This window comes from Hippopotamus amphibius, chromosome 12 (assembly GCF_030028045.1).
Source record: "Hippopotamus amphibius kiboko isolate mHipAmp2 chromosome 12, mHipAmp2.hap2, whole genome shotgun sequence".
Taxonomy (NCBI): Eukaryota; Metazoa; Chordata; class Mammalia; order Artiodactyla; family Hippopotamidae; genus Hippopotamus; species Hippopotamus amphibius.
In genome coordinates, this window is record NC_080197.1 from 23100271 (window position 1) to 23127040 (window position 26770).

At 42.9% G+C, this 26770-nt stretch overlaps 1 protein-coding gene across 3 annotated transcripts in view; it reads right to left on the bottom strand.

The window, feature by feature from the left end:
- RPN2 (ribophorin II) overlaps positions 1–26423 on the bottom strand; it is a 56943-nt gene extending 30520 nt beyond the window's left edge. For 2 of the 3 annotated variants that reach the window (XM_057701074.1, XM_057701076.1), the window contains exons 1-6: positions 26114–26401; positions 22489–22682; positions 7317–7412; positions 6389–6564; positions 2223–2298; positions 1062–1196 (exon numbers count right to left, since the gene is read on the bottom strand). In XM_057701074.1, the coding sequence (XP_057557057.1) occupies positions 1062–1196; positions 2223–2298; positions 6389–6564; positions 7317–7412; positions 22489–22682; positions 26114–26126 (690 nt within the window). In that variant the 5' untranslated portion in view covers positions 26127–26401. Of the gene's footprint in view, positions 1–1061; positions 1197–2222; positions 2299–6388; positions 6565–7316; positions 7413–22488; positions 22683–26113 lie in introns of all 3 variants that reach the window. The other variant, XM_057701075.1, reaches the window with a different exon arrangement.
- Between the last annotated feature and the right edge of the window lie 347 nt (positions 26424–26770).

Here is a 26770-nt window from a genome sequence, read left to right on the forward strand (position 1 = left end):
TAGTAGAAGCTTGGGAATAAAGCAAGAAAAAGTTTAAGTTGTTTTCTGTAGAATATCGCTAATTCATCTACTGTACTGTGTACAGGATGACCCCTAAATGATTTGTATCATAAGACCCACATTCTTGCACTTTCACCCATAACAGAAATTTAAATACTGTGGTATCTCTAGACCTCCTAAACTTACGATGAAGGAAAAGACAACATAAAAATGCCAATACGTGAATAAATTATTAGATCATATCCTCCAGAGAAAATACAAAGTTAATTCAAATTACTCAGGATAGGTAATTATTTACTGTTTACTTGAAACTCGGCACAGAACTCACAATGCATTCATAATGCACAAAAGTGAAAGTTCTAACCTGGAACCCAAATGTTTCCTCCTAAAATTAAAACAGCAGCAGCTTATATTTTAAGTCCTTTAGATCAAGGGTTGGTAACCTTACAAACAAGCGGTACAAAGCGGGTCCTACTCACAGAACTTCCCACACACATTCCAACTAAAGGTTCTTGCAGGTTAACAAGCGCCTCTTGAAAAAAGAAATAAAGAAAAGAATTAACTCTTGGGGGATGTCTGGTAGACACACATGCCTCTCAGGAAACCATGTCAATCAGCACATATTAGCTCAGACTTAGCCATTGCTGAGGGTCGGGCAGAGAGAGGAGAACAGGCAATTTTGAAGTACAGGGCACTTCTCCAGAGAAAAAGGATTTGCACAGGCCACCAGCATGGAAAGCATTCATGAGACAAGCAGTGAGGAGCATCAGGGAGGAAAGGGAGGTGGATCGAGAGTAATACACTTTACCTTCTTGCCCCTACCTCATGACATGTCCTACCCCATTTAAAGCAAGTGTAACAATTTGTTTACATGCCTTTCCCAAGGACAGCCAGTTTCTCAAGAACAGGCTTTACATTTTTCTGTTTCTCATTCTCAATGCCTAAGCCAAGACACCCCAAAGCTAACTGAATTGCCCTCTCTGAAAAAAATCTATCCTTAGCAAATAAAGCCAATGATGCCTTTGGGTTTCACGCCCGAGAACTGGTATATAGACAGGCACCTCCTTCATGGATGGCTCAGTCCCCACATGGTCCATGAGCTTGTAGGTGGCAGCCACAAACAATGCTGTTGTTTCCAGTCCTTCTTCAAACTGGAGATACACACCTCCCAGTTCATCCAGGCGAGCAACAAGGTCCTGTCACAACAAAACAGAGGCAGGATGGAAGTCAAGCGATGACAGAGATGAGATGTATAAACCACCATCACCCCAGGGCAGACACGGTTTCCAGAAATCTCACTCTAAGTCTGCAGACCACCTCAGTCACTTACTGCTTTCTCAAAAAAGGTGCTCAGGCAGAGAGTAAAGTACATCATACAGGCACTTGAAGAGAACAGTATCTTTCGCAGCTCTGGGAGTGCTCCTTCCCTGACCCCTTCCACTCAAGCCCAAGCCTAAGCCCGGGAGTCATGGCACTGAAGGCAGCAACTGCTCTGGGCAAAAGGCCAGTGGGCCCAGCTGCAGTGCACCCAGGAAGCATCGTGACACAGATGGATTTGATGGCCATCCATTTGGATACAACCTCCAGAGCAGAGCATTTCTCTTTCTTATTCAATGCTCTAAAGGATGAAGAGACACACTGCTCTCCTGGGCAATATGACGAGGCAGCTAATGTGCCTGTGGGGCATCCAGTGATGACACTGTCAGACTGCCTGTCATCACTGGCTCTTCGGTCCCTAAGAGCAGCCTCTGAGTAGCAGGAGGTCCTGAGCAAAGGAGAGGATAGAGGGATAACAAAAACCACAGTGACCACTTACTGAGCACCAATTCTGTATCAGGCACTTTAGAACGTCACTTGTTCCTAACCACTGCCATGGAAGGAAACTGAGGCTTAGACATTAATAATTTGCCTGAGATGACAAAGTAGTAAGAAGCAGAAAAAATTTTTAATTTCAGGTTTGTTAAGGCTCTAAAATCTGTGGACTATGAGACCACACCTACAAAAGGCTGAAGTAGTTTGTTGCCTACATGATGGTGTAACTATACTAGCCTAACAAATATTCCCTAGGAAATATTGCTCTGATACAAAGAACAAAAGTGTGCCATGGATATGAAAAGAAAGGTAACTGGCCACAGCAAATCATCCCTCTCCATCTGCAAGACTCTTCTAAAGGGTTTCAAAGACAGGAACTGGGAAATTCGTTTAGCAAAATAAATGTGTACCTCAATCTCCTCCACGATGCTTCTCAGGTCAGCCTGCTGGGACAGGTAGGAGGCCGTCTGTAGAGCCTGGACTGTTCTGGAAGGTAGAGAGTAGAACCCCAATGAATGGCAAGTCTCCAGTTCCCAAACTCACCCCTTCCTATATCAGGATACCTGCACAAATATCCCACTCTTGTTCTTTAGAAATATAAGACAGTCTTGGCCCCAAAGAAGCTGGTTTACAGTCTAGTTGGGAAAGATGCAACAAAGACCATTACATTACAAAGTTCACTACAGCTAGAGAGAAGGCAATCTGGGCAACAGAATCTACAGGAGTACTGAGGGCAGACAGAAGATAGGGCACACCGGTTCACCCCACTCTGAAAATCTGTTTGGTTCCTAACAGCATCACATATAGAACAGTAGACTAAGACTTAATTAGATTTAGAAGAGATATACTTTGAGGGAGAACAGGAGTTGATTTGACCAAGGTATATTTGGCATCCCCGTGTTGTACGAGGCACTGTGCTAGGCAGAAGTTGGCTGCCTGTTAATTTTCTACTTTTCTTACTCCAAGACCAAAGAAACACTGTGAAATCCACATGTGTAGGTCGCTGGGTAGAATTTGTAGCAACTTTTCTGAAACCAGATTATTAATACAATATAAACAGCAAGCATTCAGTAAACACACAGCTAATGCCTGTGCTGTCATCATCCTGCTCGGAGACCTGAAAGCCATATTTGTCAAAAACACAAATACATTACTAAAGAAGAAAGTTAAAATTCCTGTAATGCCTATGCCTAGAAGATAACTGTTCTCCAATTTCTTCTTAATAGACTGCACACACCTCTCCATGAGTGCATGTAAGTGGATCTCATCCTTACAAACGACATAGCACTGCACGACTTAGATGAACCCAAATTTACTCAGTCTCCAACTGGTGATGTTTTACTAGGTCATACAATGCTGTAACTGTTAACCCTTACTCATGACTGTATATATACATTTTAATTTATTAAAGTGAAATTCACATAAAATGAGCCATTTGAAAGTGCACAGTTCAGCGGCATTTAGTGTATTTCACAATGTTGTGCAATCACCACCTCTGTCCAGTCCTAAAACATTCCCATCGGTCCAAAATAAAACCCCATATCCATTAAACAGTTTCATTCCGTGTCTGACCCCTGCCCTCTCCCCGCCCCCCGGTGACCTGTGCTCTGTCTCCATGGACTGACCCACTCTGGATGTCTAATATGCATGGAATCATACAAATGTGGTCCTCTGTGTCTGGCTTCTTCCACTTAGCATAACGTTTTCAAGGCTCATCCATTCTGTAACGTGTATCAGTACTTCATTCTTTTTTATGGTTTATTCATATATTTTTATCCACTTGTGAGCGTATTTCTGTAAGATAAACTTTTCAAGGCAGAATGTAGTGTGTTCACGGAAGTCTTTTTATCAGGTTCCATCCTCTTAATGTGGATAACTTGGAAAATAGGAACGGTGCTTTTCGGGGTGCAATGGAGAAAGCTGAGGACCCCCGGTGGTTAAGCCGACTGCTGCTCAACCCCAGAAAGGTTCCCTAATTCCCAAAAGATGACCAGGCCTTTGTGTAAAACCACCATTTATCAAGTCTGTGTTGGGGAAGGTAGAGCAAGAATTTGTCTGCTTTCGTAGCGATCACAACAATTTAGATTCTCTCCATGGAAAACGAATTCCATTAAGGTGGCAAGCTGGAGAACAGGGGAGTCACAATTCACCGAGAGGGAAGCCCTGGAGTGCTCAATGACCCCTCTGGGATGCTTGTTGGTAGAATGCACTTGAGAAAATGAAACCCGAATTTCCAAACAAGATAAAAATCCCACATCTTCGCATGATAAATGCTGAGCCCAGAAGAGGCTGCTAGAATAGCCTAGAAAGAACCTTTCAATTAAGATATCATTTTTCTCTTCCTTGGAACCAGTGAGTGTCATGCTGGCAATGACCTCAGAAGTTTTCAGAATGAAATTAACCCACTTAGCTTTTGAAAAGTTTTGTCATTGGCTTTAATTACTTATTCCCCAGTCAGCAATTTCTCTCCCTCTGGAGCACTGTATTCAAACCCTAAGAAAGCAGATCCTGTCTTGCTAATATATAGCAGATGATTCAAAGAAACTGGGTTATGAGATACCACAATAGCATCTTTTCAGATTGTTCATTCAAACCTACAAGTGTTTTTTTCCATTCTAGACAAGTTTATGAACATTAATTTCCTAGAATAAGTCCAGTTAAATGTAGAAGGCCCATTTAGAAGAGTCCTTATTTACATCCAATTTCCTTAAAGAGGGCAAATTAGTAATAACATTATACAAGGCATCCTGCCAGTTTGATCTTCACAACAACACTATGAGACAGATATCATTCTCCCTATTTTACATACAGAAACACTGAGGTTTAGGGAGGTTAAACACCCTGCTCATGGTCATAGAGGTATGGAGTAGAAGAGTCTGGAACTGAACAGAGCTCTCTCATCCCAAGCACCTGGTCTTTCTACCTGAAGCTTTTTACAAGAGGATAAAATAGAAACACAAAAGTATAGTTTCAGCCTTTACTAACTCTTCCTTGGCACCTACCATGTGCCAGGTTCTGTGAGCTCTACAAATGAAGAAGCTTACAATCAGATACTGAAAAAACTCTAATACAACCAAGGAAGTAACTAGCTCCCTAAGAAAGGGACCTAAGAAGGAAATGCTCTAGAGAGCAGGGACTCCATCTGTCCCGTGCCCACAAAGACCAGGCACTACACTAGGCTCATCACACGTACTATCTTACTTAACCTTGACATTTGTTCTCTGATGTAAGGATTATTGGTCTCATTTTACAGATGAGGCTCAGAGAGGTTAGTAACTTGCCTAAAGTTACTCAGCAAGGAAGAAACAGAGATGGTGTTCAAACTCAAGTCTAACTGACTCCAAAATGGATGTACTTTCTTTGTACTTCTTTTTGTTCTGGGGTTTAGAGGAGGGAGATTTTCCTTTTTGCTCAGAGGGACATGGAAAGATTTCTCTGTGGAAGGGTGGCATCAGAGTGAGGCACTGACAGTGGTTTCATGCCAGGAGATACGGTGGTGACTGGAGAGGCATTCTACAAGGGATTACAAGAAGAGATCAAAGTGATGTGACCTGAAACTGGAGGACCACAATGGCCAAGCACTGGGCAAAGTGTGCATAAAACGTCATTCCTGGGAAAACGACTAGCCACAGAGTCACTGATTAATGACTACATGATTGTGAGCAGGGTGTGACAGTGACAGGGAGAATGTCAACTGACTGTGAACCTTGCCCTTAACAAAACTTCAAGTTTAGAAACATTTCGGTTTTAGCAAAAACAAACAAACAAATAAACAGAAACTCTGGGAAACAACTGAACTATTCTGCAGCAGGGAACCAGCGTCACTAATGTCTTGCTGAATGATGAACAGGAGTCCAGGTGCTCCAATCTCTCTCTGGGTTGCAATTAAATGGGGGACACATAGAAAACAAAAAAATAAATATACTGTGTTAAATGGGGAGTTTCAGTGTCAAAGGAAAAAAAACTAAATATACTATTACTTTTAAGTTTAGTAAACATCCTTAAGTCAGTTACAACATTTAAACGTATAATAAGCAGGTAAGCTGCTCAGCGTCGCTTCCTATAGGGTCCTTCTCCTTCGACTGAGCCTTCTGCAAAGGAGCAGGGGCTGATCCCTAGAACACTCTCCCCTCTAAGACCCTACTTCCCCCACCAACTGCTGTCTCCCACACCTCAAATGGACCCCATAAGCCCCCCTCCAGGGCAGAGCCTCCACTGCCAACATCTCACCGTGGCCTGGCCAGACCTCACTAAGAGATATACGTGGCTCCCTGGCCTCACTCTCCCTAGGTCACTCCTACCCTTGCTCCAGTCCCTAACCTCAAAGGCAGCCGTGTCTCTGTGGCAGTGTGTTTATGCTCGGACTCAGGATTTGCCTCTGCCGGGACAGCTTAAGGGAGACTGTGTCTCAGTGAGCTGCACGAGGACATGGACCTCACCTGCCTTAGCACAATATGACGTCTGCAGTACCAGCAGAGCCCCTGGCACACAGCAGGTCCCCAGAAAATATCTGCAGAACCAATGGATGAAGCCTCTCAGGATAGGAGCCTGAGAAGCGCTCAAGATGGTGACTTACGCTAGCACAGTCTCCTCCTTGCTGAGGCGAGCGGTAAGGGCACCGAGTGCTTCTTGGGAAGCCAAAGGAAGGCCAAAGCCACTTAGCGCTGCAACTGCATGGTAGATCTGGGCCACAGAGGAGTCTTCACTGACGGCTGCCAGAAGCAGATCTTTGGTCTCATTTGAAATAGAGATCTAAGAAAGGACGGGCAGACACAGAGTTTAGAACAGGGGCTGGTAGCCAGTGGCAGGCACACCACAGATGGCAGGCAGAGCAACTGCCAAGGTCACACCACCCGCCGGGGCTATGATCACCCCTCTTCGACATCTCAGATGCCAGAATTAAATATCTGTAAAACCTCAGCACAACACTTTTGAAAAGATTCTGGCAAGTCACTCATCTACTAATCTGGTTCTCCTGTGTTCAAAAAAATGGATTTCTATAAATCTGGTGTGGAGGCATTCTTCCCTCACTTTAAACATTTTTAAATGTTAAAGGGAGACTGAAAGAAAAAAATAAGACTCCCCAGAGTTGAGGCAACTATAGGAAAAAGTTACTTAAAATCCATGAAAAGTGAAAATTTGGGAAAAATAAAGTCTGTTTATTTAAAGAAAAAAAAAATCACAAGAATGGAATTCCTACCCACACTTAATGGGGTTTCATTGCTAAAAAAATAAATAAAATAAAATAAAAATAAAATAAAATAAAATAAAATAAAATAAAATAAAATAAAATAAAATTCTGAATTCCCTGGTGGTCCAGTGGTTAGGACTCCACGCTTCCACTGCAGGGGTCCCAGGTTCAATCCCTGGTAGGGTAATTAGGATTTTACAAGCCATGTAGTGAAAAAGAAAAAAAAAATAAGGGAAAAAAATATTCTGATATGACCTTCCATTTTAAAAAATACACTTTACAGTTTAATGTAAATGTAAGAAGCTGGACTCACCTCACACCCTGAGAGGGCCTGGCTGGACTGGGCAGCGTAGAAAAGGGAATCCACGTTGCTGGGATCAAGGTTTGATTTAATGAAGGTGCATGCTTGCTAAATGGGGGGGGAAAAGTCAACGATAAGTGGTGATATACACAGCGATTAGGAAAAGCACGTGTTTTCGGATGACAGAATTCTCAGCAATCTATGATGACTTATCAAACAGGTAATTTCCACAGGACACTGTATTACCCCAAAATGCTAACTTCATAGAAAGAGCAACACACTTGAAGGCCCTCTAGTCCTTCTGACCCTAGAAAGGAAGGAAAGAAACCACTTCCACTGATCAACTGCTCTGGCCATAACCTGTGTGGGGTATTTACGATCCTCTTTGAATGAATACAAAGACCCTGTGGTAGATATTATCATCCCCATTTCACAGAGTAAGAAACTGAGGCTTGGAGTTGGTAAGTAATACAACAGAGGTGACAAAGCTAATAAATGGCAGTGTCTCCACTTAGATGTCCCCAAAGCTAAGTCAGGTTCAACACATCTAACGTGAGCTGGGAACCTTCTGTTTCTCCATCTGGACCTTCTGGCTCATGTACAGGCATCACCATGTACCTACTACCTAAAGCAGAAACCTAGGACTCATTCTCGACTTTCCCCTCGCCCTCCAAGCCTATTGAGTCTATCTCCTTTTAGGTTCTCAAACCCAATCCCACCCTCTGGCTTCCCTCCCTGCCTTATTTCAGGCCCCTGCCATTTCTCATGGAGACCGTTAGACAACTCCTAACTGGTCTCAAGCCATGCAATCCATTCTGCATACTGCTTCAAGGGTGATCTTTACAAGATGCAAATGTGTAATAGGGAAGAATCTTTTGTATCCTATTACAAGTTAATCACTAAAGGGATACTGCCTATAAGCTTAAATTATACATAATGACCCTGCTCTGGGAACCCTGCCTCCCAGGTAATGAGCAGTGAGCCTACATATTTTTGTTTAGCTCACAGGAAACATCCTGACCAGGCCCACCTGTGAATAACTGCAGGGAGGAAGAACTTAACATATCCACCCCCCCACCATGGGAACCAGGAAGTATCTGACTACTCCCTCCCCTATTAGTATAAAAGGAGCCACCATCTTCTTGGTCTGCCAGCTTTCCAAACAAAGTCCCTGCCCCAACAACTGTCTCTTGATTACTGGCCTGTCATGCGGCGAGAAAGTACGAGCTTAGACATGGTAACAAGTACACCCACCTTACTCTGCTATTAAAACTCTTGGATGGTTCCTTATCCTTCTCAGAACAAAGACTCAAAGTTTCTGATCCAGCATAAAATGCCTTCATGACTGGAGCTCACTCTCTGTGCCAGCTTCCTCATCACAGCCCGACCTCTAACTCCAATATCTTACCCTCCACCTCACCGCAGCTCCCCAGACATACCAGGCCCTCACCATTTACGTTCCTGACCCTGCTACCCTCCACCCGGTGCCAGGAGCACCCTTCCCTTGTCCTTCTTGTCTGCCAAACCAGGTCCCATCTTCATCTGTGCTCAGATGTCACCTCTTCCAGAGAACCTTCACTGACATTCATCCCAGGACAGGTCAGGCGCCCTCCCTCCTGAGCACTCCCCCGAAGCACTTATCACACTGTACTAACTACTTCCCCCAGGGACTAGTTACTTGAGAGCGGAGACTCTGAGAGGCTCCCAACACACTGCCTGGCACAGAGTGGGCACATAAGGAAACCCATGCTATTCCTACTGTATCAAGGAATATCATTTAATAGCTAGTTATAGCTCTAAACACTTTGGTTGAGGTAACACAAAATTCAGCTATTCAAAATTAAATGGTAATAAAAACAGTTAAAAGCAGGGTGGGTGCTTCCCAGGGAGTAGGACAGGTGAGCCACGGGATGGATGGTTGCTTTTCACTAATAGCTGTTTCGTGTTACGTGGTATTTTACTGCAGACATGGGCTGCTTCAACCAAAAAACTTTTGTATTTAATTTTATGAATAACATTTAAATAAGAGTCTCAAACAAATGAGTTTCAACCAGAAGTCTGAAAGAAAGCAAAAAGAAAAAGACAAGAAAGAAAATACCTCACACTGCACCAATTAGGGATCTGAAGAAAACCTATTCAGAGAAACCTTTCCCCAGACGGTTGGCAAGCTTAAGACGTGTGCTTTGTCGCCATCTGGTGCTTTCACAATAGAACAACACCCGGGGCCCCAAACAATGATTATGGTCATTGTTACACCTTGCGAGCACGTAAAATGTGTCAAGCACTGCTGACAAGTGCTGTATATGCATTTCTCTTTTAATAAGGGGATCTATGCATTAGGTCCTCCTATTACCTTAAGTTTACAGACAAGAAAACTGGGGCATCAGAGAGGACAGTGACTTGTCCAAGGTCACTCAGCTCTTAATGGAGGAGCTAGAATTCAAACCCAGGCAGCCTGGCTCCAGAGTCTGAGCTACACAACCTCTATCTCTCTCAAGAGACTACCAAAAACAACCTGTTCCTGAATAAAACCAGCATCATGCCTATTCTAATTCTCTGCACAGATTTAGGTAAATGGTACCTGTGGTCAGAGGTTTCAAAGCTCAAAAAAGTCAACACCTTGGTTTTAATAGCAGCAAGAGTAGGGACGTTACAAAACACGCTCTGGACCCTCAGGAAGCCCACCTAGATCTGAGGCTTCAGCTGGCCACCTGCAGGGGATCAGTAACTGCACCTCGCCTCGCCCTAGGTCCACACTCACCTTCCCAACTGAAGGCTGAAAATTACCTCCTAAACATCCATCCCCTATCTGTTCCCCTCCAACTTTCTGTGCCCAATTATCTAAATATCCTCCTGAGTGAAGAACATCAGTGCTTTTCTCAGTCCATTCTTCCCTACAACTCCCTGAACCGAATCAGGAACCAAGAAAGAACAGTAAATCTCTCTCTCCCATCTGCCCTTTCCTCTCCAGCAACAGCTCCCAACTCTTGTCTCCTCTCAGCCTAGGCTCTGTAATCTCGCCAGACTCTGCTATGTGTCAGCCTACTGAGGCATACATACCCTGGCCACAAACCTCACACCAGGTCTTGGTAACTGGGCCCATTTTTTTCAGGTGCACTTCTTACCACCCCTCTGCTCCAGCTGCCCTGGACTCATGGCCCCCAAAACACAAGCACTTCTAAGCCTCCAGACTTAGTATATAGGCTGTTCCCTCCAAGAGGAAGCCCATTCATCTCATCAGTTCAGCTTCTCCCTCTCAACTGGTAACTGCTAATGTATCAACAAATGTATTTATTGGCTGCTTTGGGTCTTCATTGCTGTGTGCTGGCTTTCTCTAGTTATGGTGCACGGGCTTCTCACTGAGGTGGCTTCTCCTGTTGTGGAGCACGGGCTCTAGGCGCATGGGCTTCAGTAGCTGTGGCACATGGGCTCAGTAGTTGTGGCTCATGGGCTCTACAGCGAAGTCTCAGTAGTTGTGGCATATAGGCTTAGTTCCTCTGCAGCATGTGGGATCTTCCCAGACCAGGGATCGAACCTGTGTCTCCTGCACTGGCAGGCAGATTCTTACCCACTGCACCACCAGAGAAGTCCCTCAACTGATTTTAAAGTAAAACTTTCCTTGATCCTCCTCTCCCCTCCAGCTGCTACCTTCCCTCTTCTCACCAGTGACCTCCAAATTATGGAAGTCAAAGGACATTTTCCAGTGTTTATGCCCTCAACACCGGACAGAACCTTCCTTGTTCTAAAACACTCATTTCCTGTCACTTTCAGGATTCCCCTGCCCTCCCCTGGCTCTCTTTCTCCTTCTCGGCTGCTCCTCAAGTTTCATCTTCTGCCTGACCATTCAACACTGGAGTTTTTCATCTCCTAGGCCCACTTCTCAAGCATCCCCTCTCTTCCTAGGCGATCTCATCCACCCATGGCTTCATCTAGAACAACGATGCAGGTAGCTCTCAGGTTTGTACCCCTGGCCCAGACTTCTCTCAAGGCTACTTACATGACTCAAAGGCTTTAAGCTCAACATCTTTGAGACCAAATTTATGATCTTTCCTGCACAAATCTAACTCTTTTCCTGTGTTCCTATCTTAAGGAACAGCCCAACCATCCATCCATGTGGCAAAAATCAGAAGGCCAGGTGTTATCTTTTGCACCCCTCCAGCATTCAACCTTGCCCCATATTCCCCTGCCAAAGGCTGTCTCCCATTCTCTGCTCTTACACAACCTCCTCTCAGTCTCTCAAATGTAATCTGCTCCCTACCTGCACATGCTATTTCCTCTGGCTGAAGTCCCTTCCATCTCCTGGTTAACTCCTACTTTCCCTTTAGAATTTAGATTCATCATACCTTCCTTCATTTAATACACAGCTACTGAGTACTACACCACATGCCAGGTGCTCTCTAGGTACTGGAGATACAAAACAAATAAAATGAACAAAGTTCCTGCCCTCAAGGAGCAGTAATTGAAGGGGCTATAGAGTGAGACTTTAAGCTCAGAGATTTCTTTAGAAAAGCCTTCCCTAACCAGGTCAAAGTCCCATATTTCACACCTATAACACCATAACACTTCACCTTCATAAAACTTACCACTGTTACAAATATTCACATATATATTTACTATGTGACTAACACTTGTCTCCACTATTAGAGGATACATTCCAAGAGGCAGAGGCTCTCTTTTCTGTTCAACACTGAATCCCCAGTGCCTAGCACCAGGCTCAGCACACAGCAGAAACTCACTAGATATGTGATGAATGACTAAAGGAATCCTACAGTAGCCAGCACAGAGGGCAATTCCCCCTCTAGAGAGTTGGGACTGAGAGAGTAAGTGTTCTCAGCAGACAGGGTGAGTGAATAGCTCCCTCTGCTGGACTCCCCAGGTACTTTCCACACACTGCATCTTACACATGTCTGTACTCACACCTGGTCTCTCTGTTAAGGCTCCTGTCTCACTAGATAACAAGCTCCTCTGCACTTAGCACAAGCCCTCACACATAGCAGATGCTCCATAAAATGATTACTGCCTGAAGGAGTTCCTGATTCTCCTCTATTCCCAGTAACTGGCTGAGCGCCTGGCCCTCAACAAGCACTCAGTACCTGCTGAATGGATACAGATATACTTACCTTTGCATGCACTCACCGCATGCCAGATATTGAGCTAAGCACTTACACTTATTATCTCATTTAATTCCCACAACAACTCTATAAGGTAGGTATTCTTCTCCCCTTTCACAGATCAGGAAAGTGCCTGACTGACCAACAACCTGTGAACACTGTCTAATGTGTCCTGATTTCAGTCATTCGAATTAAATCTACCATCACGATTTTTGCATAGTATGTCTCCCATTTACTTAATATTTTCATTAAAATGAATACAAATTAACCCTCAATGTTCTAAAGTCTTATAAAAAGCTAAGCAATAATATCTATAAAATTGCCATTCTCATGTGCTTATGTTTTTAAAATATACATACACAGTACCTGATACCAAAACGAAAGATGTTCAGTCTTCATAACACCTAAAATCAACTCTCATTCCACACTCCACTGTTCCCAGAGCTGCGCTCTACTCTCATATTCTTATTAAACCCTATTCCTCTCAGTTTTGCTGCTGAATCTCTTATGACAAAAAAACCAAAATCTCCCCTAAGGATCTATCTGTGAGAGCAACCAACTTAGTGCATCTAGCAGAGCTGGGGGGGAGTTTTCTCTACTCAGCTGAAAGCAACAACAGCTGAGCAGGACACATGCCACTACACAGAAGCGGCAGTGATGGAGACTCTCTCAGTGGATTTCTTTTTTTTTTTTTTGGCACACGGGCTTAGTTGCTCCGTGGCATGTGGGATCTTCCTGGAGCTGGGATCGAACCCGTGACCTCTGCATTGTCAGGCGGATTCTTAACCACTGCGCCACCTAGGAAGTCCTCTCAGTGGATTTCTTTAGTGTGCACCTCTAATAAGGAAATTCACCAGCTCTGAAACGTCCATACAACTTCCTTCCTTCCATTGCTTACAATGCACACATCACATCATCACCACAGCACATTTCATAAGTGATTAGAATGAAGTATGTGATTAACCCGTTTACTTTCCAATCAAGAGGCACATTTAGAGAGCTTTCATTTCTATTAAGCTAAAGTTTACAATTCATTCATTCAACAAATATTTGTGGAACACCCTCTGTTCATTAGGCATTAAGCAATGGGGGTGACGGTGTGAGAAAAAATAAAACGTCAATTAATGTACACTAACCACTACTACTATATGATAGTACTACTAAGAGCTAATGCTGTTTACACACGTACTACATGCCATTACCATGCTAACCACCCTACATCTATCACCTGTGAGCTGAGTATTATAATTATCTCCATCCTACAGATGAGAAAACAAACATTCTGAAAGGTTTGGTAAGCTGTACAGGTTACTCAATAGTGCAGTTGTTAAGTCAAGATCTTGAAGCCAACAAGTGTGACTTCAGAGCCGGTATTAGGAACAAAAAGCCACAGCTAATCACACAATTATCCCCAAATCACATTGCACTGCAGCTGTCTGGGTGGTTTCAGCTTACATCTTCAGCCCTGACCAATGTCCCCTCAAGTTCATGACATAAGCAGAGAACACCTGCAGGGGCATGAGTTCAACCTAAATCCATGTCCACCTCCAAATCATGAGACACATAAAAAAGGTATCATTTCAGTTAGAGTGAAAGCACCTCACTCCTCACTCTCCAGGAAACCCCTGGACTGAACCCTATGGTCCCACAAAAATTTGAAACTGACCAGCAGAAACCTCTCATCCTGCATTCAAATCCACCAAAATTGAACATTACCGTAATATTTCAATTTTATCTCCTACACCTTACAGTACAAAACCTCTACTGGTCAAGACTGCTCCACCCTATGTCTTCCAATTGTTTATTCTTTCTCTTCCCCAAGCCCTTTACAGACACTGTCGGCCTTCCATATAGTATCTGCACCAGCACTGTTTGAGCTCACCTGACTATATTATAAATAGAAGCAAAACTTTTCAAATGTATTAATTATAATTATATTAATTATAATAACAGCTACCATTCAAAGGGCCTTTTGTGGGGCACTTGCTAGGCATAACATGATTTCACTTTATCTTTACAATGATCCTATGAGGAAGGCATCACAACTCCCATTTTACAGCAAGATGGTGCCAGAATTAAAAACTGGGCTAACTGACTCTGCTGCCTGTACGTTTTCTCTTGAGCAAAACTAATTTTATTAGGAGGTACATTGACCTGGAGGGTTTACAACAACATGAGGAAAGTCTGTTTCATTAACAGTCACACACAGGAAGGAAACACTGGGCAGGAACAACAGATAGCTGTCAAGAAGAAATCTGAATAAGCACAGCTCTTATATAGCAGGGATTAGCACACTTTCTATAAAGGGCCAGAGAGTGAATATCAGGCTTTTGGAGCCAAATAAGTCTCTTTAGTAATTACTCAACTCTATTGTTAAACTGCAAAAGCAGCCATAAGCAATATGTAAGTGATGGGCGTGGCTGTGTGCCAGTAAACTTTTATTTACAAAAACAGGCTTCAAGCTGGATTTGATCCTGGGGCCCATTATTCAGATGATGGTTGGCAGACATTGGACAATTTTCTTAACTCTTCTGAGCCTACATTTCCTCCTCTATCACAGGATAATATTTCTGGCCAAAAAGAATTAAGACAACCCAAGATAACATATCCAGTGTACCTGGCACATATAAGACATTCAATAAATAACAGCAATTACTGATTCTAGTCTCAGCCAGAAAATATAAAAGACAAGTCACAGAAGGACATCAGAAACTCTCAAAGACTACTGGATTACATAAAAACAAACAAAATACACAGAGAGACATTCTGGCCCACTGGCAAAAAGGGGGACATTTTAAGCATCAAAAAGAGTAACAACTGCAGTGGACTGCAAGACATCAACGGGGGCTACCAATTCTGACCACAACAGAATTAAATGTATTGCACTTACCAGCCTGTCATAAATAACTATAAAACTGAACAAAACAGATGACGTTGAGATGTTGGACAACAGAGAGCAGAAGGCTGTGACCCTTGAAAGAAACTAAAAAGTATCACAGTAGTACAAATGATGGGAGTTAAAAGAGAAATATATGGTTATAAGGTCCTTTCCTTATTTGTGATGTGGCAAAATAATTCAAAGTATACTGTGTTAAGATGCATGTTACAATCTCTAGAGCAATCTCAAAAATAAGTAAGCTAAAAAGCCAATAGAAGAGATAAACCAGAATATTAAAAAAAAGATTCAATCTAAAACAGGAAAGGAGAAGGAAAGAATGGATAAACAAATAGAAAACAAGATGGTAGACTTAAACTCAACAACATAGTTACAAAAAATATAAATGAACTAAATCCCCAATTAAAAGACAAAGATTGTCAGAATGGATAAAAAACAAGTCCCTACTATATACTGTGTACAAGAGATAGATTAGTGTGACAGCACCTGAATCCACTGATTCAACCTTATCATAACTAAAAATGAAACAATCAGATATTATGCATCCACTGAAAGGAAGCACACAGCACTGCCTATGAACTATTTCTGCCAAGAAAACTGACCCTGATTATAATTAAGCCTCAAGAACCAGCTATCAGTTTACAAGAATTAAAGAGATAAGGAAATATGTTCAAAAACAGCATGAGGATGCAATCAACCAAAGGTAGAATATGGAAAATTCTCCAGGACAAGTGACCTGGCTTGTTCCATAAATAAAAGATGGGGGGGCACCAATGGGGGGGGGACGAAGACTGTTATAGATGACAAGGGTCTTGAGAAACATCAACAAATGCAATGTGTGGACCCTTGTTTAGACCCTAATTCAAAGCAACATTTTTTGTTAGCTCAAGATGACTAAAGAGGCTGGGAATTAAATGACATTAAAGAATTAATCATACTAGGTGCAATGAAAGGACTGTCATGTTGAAAAAAAGTATAGATGCAAGTCAAATGATAAGTCTGGTATTTGCTATAAAACACACCAGCAAAAAAATAAAACAAAATAAGCAGAGAGAGAGTAAACATAATAAAAACGGCAAAATGTGAATACTTCTTTGAGCTGGCAAATGGTACAAGGAGGGCTCATTATATGTTCCCACCACTTTTGTGAATGTTTGCAAACTTCCATAATAAAAGACTGAAACAAAAAGGCTTGCTGTTCTTTTAACTCGCACTAGACTGTAAGCCCTCCGAAGGCAGTAATTTTGACTGGTTGGCCCACCACTGCATGCCCGGGACCTAGCCCAGGGCAGTAAACAACCTAGCAATGGAGTTCATACAAAAGTGAACTAAACTGTCAATCCAATGGGTCAGGTGCTCACCACCCTCCTCTCATCGACAGTAACACAATAATAGTGGGAGACTTGAACACCCCACTTACATCAATGGACAGATCATCCAAACAGAAAATCAATAAAGACACACAAGCGTTAAATGACACATTAGACCATCTCGACTTCATTGATATTTATAGGACATTCCATCCAAAAACGACAGACTACACTTTCTTCTCAAGTGCACATAGAACATTCTCCAGGATGGATCACATCTTGGGTCACAAATCAAACCTCAGCAAATTCAAGAAAATTGAAATCATATCAAGCATCTTCTCAGACCACAATGCCATGAGACTAGATATCAATTACAGGAAAAAAACTGCAAAAAATACAAACACATGGAGGCTAAACAATTCACTCTTAAACAACCAAGGAATCACTAAAGAAATCAAAGAGGAAATCAAAAAATATCTAGAAACAAATGACAATGAAAACACAACAACCCAAAACCTATGGGATGCAGCAAAAGCAGTTCTAAGAGGGAAGTTTATAGCAATACAGTCCTACCTTAAGAAACAAGAAAATGATCGAATAAACAACCTAACCTTACACCTCAAACAACTAGAGAAAGAAGAACAAAGAAACCCCAAAGTGAGCAGAAGGAAAGAAATCATAAAGGTCAGAGCAGAAATAAATGAAAAAGAAAGAAAAGAAACCATAAGAAAAATAAATAAAACTAAAAGCTGGTTCTTTGAGAAGATTAACAAAATTGATAAACCATTAGCCAGACTCATCAAGAAAAAAAGGGAGAAGATGCAAATCAACAGAATTAGAAATGAAAAAGGAGAAGTCACAACGGACACCTCAGAAATACAAAACATCATGAGAGACTACTACAAGCAACTATATGCCAATCAATTGGATAACCTGGAAGAAATGGATACATTCTTAGAAAAATACAATCTTCCAAGACTGAACCAGGAAGAAATAGAAACCATGAACAGACCAATCACAAGTACAAAAATTGAGGCAGTGATTAAAAATCTCCCAACACACAAAAGCCCAGGACCAGATGGATTCACAGGCGAATTCTATCAAACATTTCGAGAAGAGTTAACACCTATCCTTCTCAAACTCTTCCAAAATATTGCAGAAGGCGGAGCACTCCCAAACTCATTCTACGAGGCTACCATCACCCTGATACCAAAACCAGGCAAAGATGTCACAAAAAAAGAAAACTACAGACCAATATCACTGATGAATATAGATGCAAAAATCCTCAACAAAATACTAGCTAACAGACTGCAACAGCACATTAAAAAAATCATACACCATGATCAAGTGGGGTTTATCCCTGGGATGCAAGGATTCTTCAATATACGCAAATCAATCAACGTGATACATCATATCAACAAACTGAAGGATAAAAACCATATGATCATTTCAATAGATGCAGAAAAAGCTTTTGACAAAGTTCAACATCCATTTATGATAAAAGCTCTCCAGAAAATGGGCATAGAAGGAAATTACCTCAACATAATAAAAGCCATATGTGACAAACCAAAAGCCAACATCGTTCTCAATGGAGAAAAACTGGAAGAATTCCCTCTAAGAACAGGAACAAGACAAGGGTGTCCACTCTCACCACTGTTATTCAACATAGTTTTGGAAGTGTTAGCCACAGCAATTAGAGAAGAAAAAGAAATCAAAGGAATCCAAATTGGAAAAGAAGAAGTAAAATTGTCACTCTTTGCAGATGACATGATATTATATATAGAAAACCCTAAAGACTCTACCAGAAAACTGCTAGCACTAACTGATGAGTTTAGGAAAGTAGCAGGATACAAAATTAATGCACAGAAATCTCTTGCATTCCTATACACTAACAACGGAAGAGCAGAAAGAGAAATTAAGGAAACTCTCCCATTCACCATTGCAACCAAAAGAATAAAATACCTAGAAATAAACCTGCCTAAGGAGGCAAAGACCTGTATGCAGAAAACTTTAAGACATTGATGAAAGAAATCAAAGACGACACAAACAGATGGAGGGACATACCATGTTCCTGGATTGGAAGAATCAACATTGTGAAAATGACTGTACTACCCAAAGCAATTTACAGATTCAATGCAATCCTAATCAAATTACCAATGGCATTTTTCACAGAACTAGAACAAGAAATCTTACGATTTGTATGGAAACGCAAAAGACCCCGAATAGCCAAAGCAATCTTGAGAAGGAAAAATGGAGTTGGTGGAATCAGGCTTCCTGACTTCAAACTATACTACAAGGCCATAGTGATCAAGACAGTATGGTACTGGCACAAAAATAGAAAGGAAGATCAATGGAATAGAATAGAGAACTCAGAAGTAAGCCCAAACACATATGGGCACCTTATCTTTGACAAAGGAGGCACGAGTATACAATGGAAAAAAGACAGCCTCTTCAATAAGTGGTGCTGGGAAAATTGGACAGCAACATGTCAAAGAATGAAATTAGAACACTTCCTAACACCATACACAAAAATAAACTCCAAATGGATTAAAGACCTACATGTAAGGCCAGACACTATAAAACTCCTAGAGGAAAACATAGGCAGAACACTCTATGACATACATCAAAGCAAGATCCTTTTTGACCCACCTCCTAGAATCATGGAAATAAAATCAAGAATAAACGAATGGGACCTCATGAAACTTAAAAGCTTTTGCACAGCAAAAGAAACCATAAACAAGACTAGAAGGCAACCCTCAGAATGGGAAAAAATAATTGCCTATGAAACAACGGACAAAGGATTAACCTCCAAAATATACAAGCAGCTCATGCAGCTTCATACCAAAAAAGCAAATAACCCAATCCACAAATGCGCAGAAGACTGAAATAGACATTTCTCCAAAGAAGACATACAGATGGCCAACAAACACATGAAAAGATGCTCAACATCACTCATCATCAGAGAAATGCAAGTCAAAGCCACAATGAGGTATCACCTCACACCAATCAGAATGGCCATCATCACAAAGTCTGGAAACCACAAATGTTGGAGAGGGTGTGGAGAAAAGGGAACTCTCCTGCACTGTTGGTGGGACTGTAAGTTGGTACAGCCACTATGGAAAACAATTTGGAGGTTCCTTAAAAAACTACAAATAGAACTACCATATGATCCAGTCATCCCATTACTGGGCATATACCCAAAGAAAACCATAATCCCAAAAGAAACTTGTACCATAATGTTTATTGCAGCACTATTTACAATAGCCAGGACATGGAAGCAACTGAAATGCCCATCAACAAATGAATGGATACAGAAGATGTGGCATATATATATACAATGGAATATTACTCAGCTATAAAAAGGGATGAGATGGAGCTATATGTAATGAGGTGGATAGAACTACAATCTGTCATACATAGTGAAGTAAGTCAGAAAGAGAAGGACAAATATTGTATGCTAACTCACATATACGGAATCTAAAAATGGTACTGATGAACTCAGTGACAAGAACAAGGACACAGATACAGAGAATGGACTGGAGAACTCGAGGACTATCTGGTTGCTGTGGTGGACCATAATGGAAAAGAATATGAAAAAGAATATACATATATGTATAACTGAATCACTTTGCTGTATGGAAGAAATAGACACAACACTGTAAATCAACTATACGTCAATAAAATAATAATAAAAAGATCAAGCAAGAAAAAAAAAAAAAAGTGAACTAAACTGTCAATCCAATGGGTCAGGTGCTCACCACCCTCCTCACAAGAGGAACCACTGGTCTTGAAGGAAGCAAAGAGCAGAAGCTCTGAGAGCCAGGGAGGATGCCAGGACAAGCTTGGGGCAAAGGGACTAAGCAGCTAATTGGACAAATTACCACTCACCAAGATGCACTGTCCTCTGAAGAAGATTACATTTCCCTAATCTGTTGAACCCAGACATGGCCATGGGACTTGCTTTGGGCAAAGAACTGAGAAAGATAAAAGAAGCGGCAAGTATCTCTTCTGAGCAGAAGTTCTAAAAGCCATGCTTTCATTTGCACTCCAGAAAGAGACTGCTCCATCAGGCTAAATCTTTTTTTTCTGAGGGGGGATGAGGGTGGGGAGGGGGGCTGTGCCTTGCCATATGTGGGGCCTTAGTTTCCCTACCAGGGATTGAACCCATGCCCCCTGCATTGGGAGCACGGAGTCTTAAAAACTGGAAGACCAGGGAAGTCCCCAGGCTAAATCTTAGACTAAAGAAACATGAAGCAAAGCCCCAGCTGACCTTTGATGGCCATAAAGTAAGAGCAAAAACTAAACTCTAGTCATAAGGCATTCAGATCTGGGGTCATTTCTAAACTAATACAAGAAAAGATAGGCAGAATTCTAAAGATGCCATCTTTAGATATCCATCTACTGATTATTTATTTAAACTAACAGAGAACTGTTATGAAGGGATTTTGCAGGTGTAATTAAAGTCCCAAATCAGCTGACCTTCAAATTTAGAGATTATCCAGGTAGGCCTGATCCAAGCAGGTAAGTCCTTTAACAGCAGAGTTTTTCCGACTGGTAGCAGAAGAGGGGGTTAGAGAGATCTGAAGAATAAGGACTCGACCTACCATTACTGACAAATGAGGAGGGAGCAAGACAAGAAGAAACACAGTGGCCTTAAGGAGCAGAGAGCAGTCCTTGGCTTGACAGCCAGCAAGAAAACAGGGACCTCAGACCTACAACTGAAAGGAAGTGGATTCTGCCAACAACCTGAAGGAGCGTGAAGCAGATTCTTCCCCAGAGCCTCCAGGTAAGAGCCCAGCCTGGCCAGCACCTTCATTTCAACCTATGAGACACTAAGCAGAGAGCCCAGCCAAGCCTGTCTGAACTTCTGACCTATGGAACTATATGCTCATAAACGAGTGTTGTTTTAAATCACTAAGTTTATAGTAATTTGTTACACAACCATAGAAAACTAATAAACAAGGCTTATGGGAGAAACCTAGCCCTAATTCCTTACCCTAGCTCTCCAAGCTGCTATAATGAACAAATGTAAATTCACAGTTTAAGACTGTTCAGAAATCCAGGAAAGGTTTCAGTCATGATGCATTTTCCTCATCAAAGGTCCAAAAAGTATATTAAAATGCCTGATACTGGGATTTCCCTGGTGGTTCAGTGCTAAAGAATCCGTCCTACAATGCAAGGGATGTGGGTTCTATCCCCGACTGGGGAACTAAGATGCCACAGGGCAACTAAGCCCACACACCACAACCACTGAGCTCACACACCTTAACTAGAGAGCGTGCGTGCCGCAAACTACACAGCCCACGCGCCCAGGAGCCCACGCGCCACAGAGAAAAAACCCACGTGCCACAACTAGAGAGAAGCTCACGCATTGCTGCGAAGAGCCTGTGTGCCGCAACAAAAGATCCCGCGTGCCACAATAAAGACCCAACGCAACCAAAAATAAAAAATTAATTAATTAATTTAATTTAATTTAAAAAAATATATGCCTGATGCTGTGACTGTCAGTGTTCAATACAGGTGAATGCTCCCCATCTTGACCTCCTTTATTATTTATTAACCACACACATAGCACACTTAACAAGCACAGTCCCACCGTAAAAGTTTTAGTAAAAGCTAGAGAAAAAATTTCTACAGAACCCATGACTTGCTTTTCTTTATATTCTACTAAAACACCTGGCATGGTCCTAACATATATTAGGCACTCAGAAAAGAAAAAAAAAAGGATCTGTCAGATTTATATAAATATTTACTATATTGGATCAGCCTTGGTTGTTCTCAAATGAGCAAGAGTTAGTTCTGACGTATACGAAAGGAACCTAGGGAAGGGATGAGGCCACCAAGACAAAAGTGAAAAGTGGTCTTACCTTTACATCCGGCACCTGGGCACCAAGGCTGCTGAGTCCCACGATGGAGTAGAAGGCAGATTCCAAACTTGTGAAAGGGCGGTCCAGTGAGGCTTTCAGTCTCTCCACGTCATGCTTGGTGAGGTAGTGAGTGGGCGTTAGAGCCTGGGCGCTGGCTATGATTGTCAGGGCCAACAGGAAGACAGTGCTTGAACCTTAGGGGGAAATGACTATTAAATAAATATACTCCACACTAGTCCAAAGTTCTATATAAAGTTCCACGATGAGGCGCACCAAGGTCTGGGAGCCAAATCATATGAAGAAGAGTGAGGGAACTGGGAGGTTCAACCTGGAGAGAAGTCTTGGGGAAGTGGTGGGCACGGTCTTCAACTACCTGGACAAGAGTCCACCCAGCAGCCTCTGTGCATCTAAAGCAAGGGACTCATCATGTCATCCCCATCTCAAGTATGTTTACAAACTCCTATGCCTCTTAGGACAAACGCAATCCTGAACCCTCACCGTGGCCTTGCCCGTCTCCCAACCGGATCTCTTCCGCCACTCGCTCATCTGTGGCTCTCTGCCCTCCTCTCTGTTCCTCTAGAGTCCTACTCTTTCTTACCCAGTTTCTGCATGCCTTCCCCTACTTCAACTTTGCTTAACTTGTACTTTCAGATTTCAGTTCAAGTATCTCTTCCTTAAGAAGCCCCCAATGGCCCTCCTTTGGATGAGGTTCCAGTACTACAAAGTAATGAAGAATGAGGCCTCTGGGGCCAGCTTTAAATCCCAGCTCTGTCACTTAACAAGGTGGCTGTGGCAGTTACGATGTGACCAGCCTGTGCTTCAGTTTCCTCAAGTGTAAAAGGGGTTAATAACAGTATCCGCCTCAGGGTTGCAGGATTACATGTGTTGATACAGAAAGATGCGGTAACTGGCACAGAACAAGTGCTATATAAATGTTAGAGACTCCTTCTATTACATTACTATTGCTGTTCCTATATCTGCTCACAGCAACCTGTACTTCTATGTAGTATTTTTCACAACTAAAATTAGCAGTGTACTGTCTGATTTCTCTGCTCAACTGTAAGCTCCACAAGGATATAGACTGTTATTTTTATCCAACCCAGTATTCCCAAGTCTTGCACACTGCTTGACACATAGTAGTACTGAATTAATATTTGCTTAATAGAGGAAAAGAAAAATCAATCCTCATCTACCATGTCCCAGGGGACGGAGAGAAATGACAGGAGTACAACATTTCTACTTTTCATTTGGAAAAAAAAACACTTCCAAATGGGTAGCTTCATGAACTACCTGCCTTCCAAGTAACAGTAATCATAAGACTAACATTAATGATTAATGCTCCTTTGCCTGTAGTATCAAATTTAGTTTGAACTACAATCCCTTAAGAAAGGCATTTTACAAATAAGAAAACTGAGGGCCAGAACAACTTGGACATAGACAATCTTGGACTCAAACCCAGGTCTATAGAGTTCACACGCCACTATTTTTTGGAGAATGTTGTAGAAGGCATGCCTACACTAGGGGTATGAGTGTTAGTGCTATTTAAGGCCTCGTGTGTGTTAAATAACCTAAAGAATGTGAAAGCTCTTGAAAAAACTAGAAAGAAATCTATAATAGGGATCATCATTCATTGGATATTTATTGAATACCTACTAGGTACCAGGTGCTATTTTGGGTGTTAAAAATATAACAGGAAATAGAATAAAACCCCCTAACCTCATGGAGCTTACATTCTAGTGGGAAAAGAAAAACATTACACAAAAATAAAGAAACATTATTTATCATCCTAGAAGGTGAAAAGTGCTATGGAGAAAATAAAGAACAGAAGGGATATCTGGCAAGAGCTGCAATTTTAAGTACTGTAGCCTATGAAGGCCTCACTAAGAAACAGACACTGTGTATAAACCTGAAGGAAAAGGAGCAGGTCATGAAGATATATGAAGGGAAACTATCCCAAGAAGGAAAGCAAGTGCAAAGACCCTGAATCAGGAGTGCAGATGGTGTTTTTTGCATTAGCAAAGCGGACAATATAGCTGGAGAGGATTAAGCAAGGGGTAAGAAATAGGGATGAGGTGACAGACATAGCAGAGGCCAAATCCGGAGGGCCTTATAGGCATGTTGGCTTTCATAAGTGAGATGGGAGCCACAGTAAAATTTTGAGCAGAGGAGTGATTTGACTTACATTTTAACAGGAACTTTGTGTTGAGAATAAACAATACTGTGTTGAGACTACAGAGGCGCAAGGACAGAAAAAGGGACACCAGTTAGGAAACTACTGCCATAACTCAAGAAAAAAGATGGTGGTGGTCTAAGCCAGGGTGCCAGCAATGGAGGTGGTGAGAAGTGGTCGGAGTCTGGCTAGAATTCAAAGTTAATTAGAATTGCTAAGGGGTGGAAAGATGTAAAAGAAGAATCAAAATACTAATGCTGAATCGCCAGTGCCTTGAATATATGCAATATACTCACATTAAGATCTAGCAAGTAACTATGACTAGCATTTTCCCAGCTAGACTGTAAGTTCCCCTAACACAGCACCTGTGCCAGCATCCTGATCTTCTCATCTCATATTATCATAACAACTTTGGGGGCTAAAATGTGAGCCCTTAACATGTGTCGGTACGCCCACACTACGCAAAGTATTTTGCATGCATTTAGCCTTTAAGTCCTCACAACATTCAAGTGAGTGCTGTTTACAGACCACGAAATTGAGTCTCAGAAATAACCACCTGCCCAAGACACCTAACTAGCTGAGAATCAAACTTCAGGAATTCTATTATCCTCAACCTCTCAAATAATGGGGCAGGGCGCTCACTGACTTATTCATTGTCACTTCGGGCAAGTTACTGGCCTTCTCTGGGATTCCGTCTGCCAAATGGAAATAACAATAGTACACATTTCCCAAGTTGTGTGAGACTACGTGAGGTTCCATCCCGCACAGTGTCCACTCAATACCTAGCAATAAAGTTAAGCTTACTGAGTGCCGCGCACCGTTCTACCCTATGCAGGGAGATTATCTCATTTAACTCTCACCGTAATTTATGAGACAGATAATGTGACTAACCTATTTAACAGAGGAGAAACCGATGTGCAGAGCAGTTAAGTAATTTGCCCAGGGTCCCATAATGAATACGTGGCAGACTGCAAGTTTGTACCCAGAAACTCTAACTTCAGAACTCATGTTCTAAGCTCCCAAAGTCAGGTGACTGGTTTTCTTGCCCCTTTCACTACAGATGAAACGACGGTCCAAAGAAGGAGGATCTGGCCAAAAGCTGACTCTTAGGCCGCCTGGCTCGGAAGCCCGCGAGAGTTAAATGAATGACTGAAGCCAGACCGAGCGTTTTCCGCGGCCGCGGTCCCCGGCTGGGCCTCGGGGGGACCCGTAGCTCCGCGTCGCACCCACCCCCACCCCCTCCTCCGTTCGCGGACCTTCCCACCCGCTGACCGGTCCTCCGTCAGACCCTCGACCCCCAAAACAGCCCGAGCCCGTGCCCGTGCCCCGCAGGAGAAGGGAATCCCGTCTGGCCGGCTCCCGAGTGGCGAGCACCAGCCTCCCGCGGGCGACGGCCCACTCGCCAAGGCGTGCGGGCCGCGGGACCCCGTTGTCGAGCCATGCGCAACGCCTCACCCGGCGGCGCCATTCCTCCGAGCAGGTCCCACCAAGGCCCGAGCCGCAGGCGGACTTCCGCTCGGGAAAGTGGCTCCAAGAGCGCGCCGGAGGGGACGCCGGGGACTCGCGGCAGACCCCGCGTGCTGGGATGGGCTCTAGGCACAGGTCAGTCCCCGTCGTCGCGCTGGGCCAGACCTGTCCCAGCAGCCGCGGCCGGAATCCCAGTCCTCGCGTGCAAAGTGCGCCGCGGTCCTCGCGTACAGGCCCGCTTTCTCCCCCGCGCTGGCCCACTTGGAACCGACCGCCTCGAAACGGTCCCACTCCGGGCGCTACCGGCACGCGGTTGGATGAGACCTCAGGGTGGGCCCGAGACGGGGCCTCCTATGATTGGCCGGTAGCACCGTCACTCAGTTGTCTCTGCAGCCCGGCCGGTTTTAAAGGAATGGGAAGGAGCCAGTAGGGAGGGGCAAGCAACATTGGAGGGGTTTGGCGTTTTGCTTTTTATTAGAAAATTATGGCCATTTTCTTCAAAAATTGTTTCTTTGGTTGTTAAAAACTGACCTGTGAGTGACTTTTTAACTGATTTGCAAAGCATTTGTGTGAGGAGACTATTAGGCCAATTTTGCAGACAAGGTAACAGGCTCAAGATTGGAAGTGATTCATCTAAGAACTCAG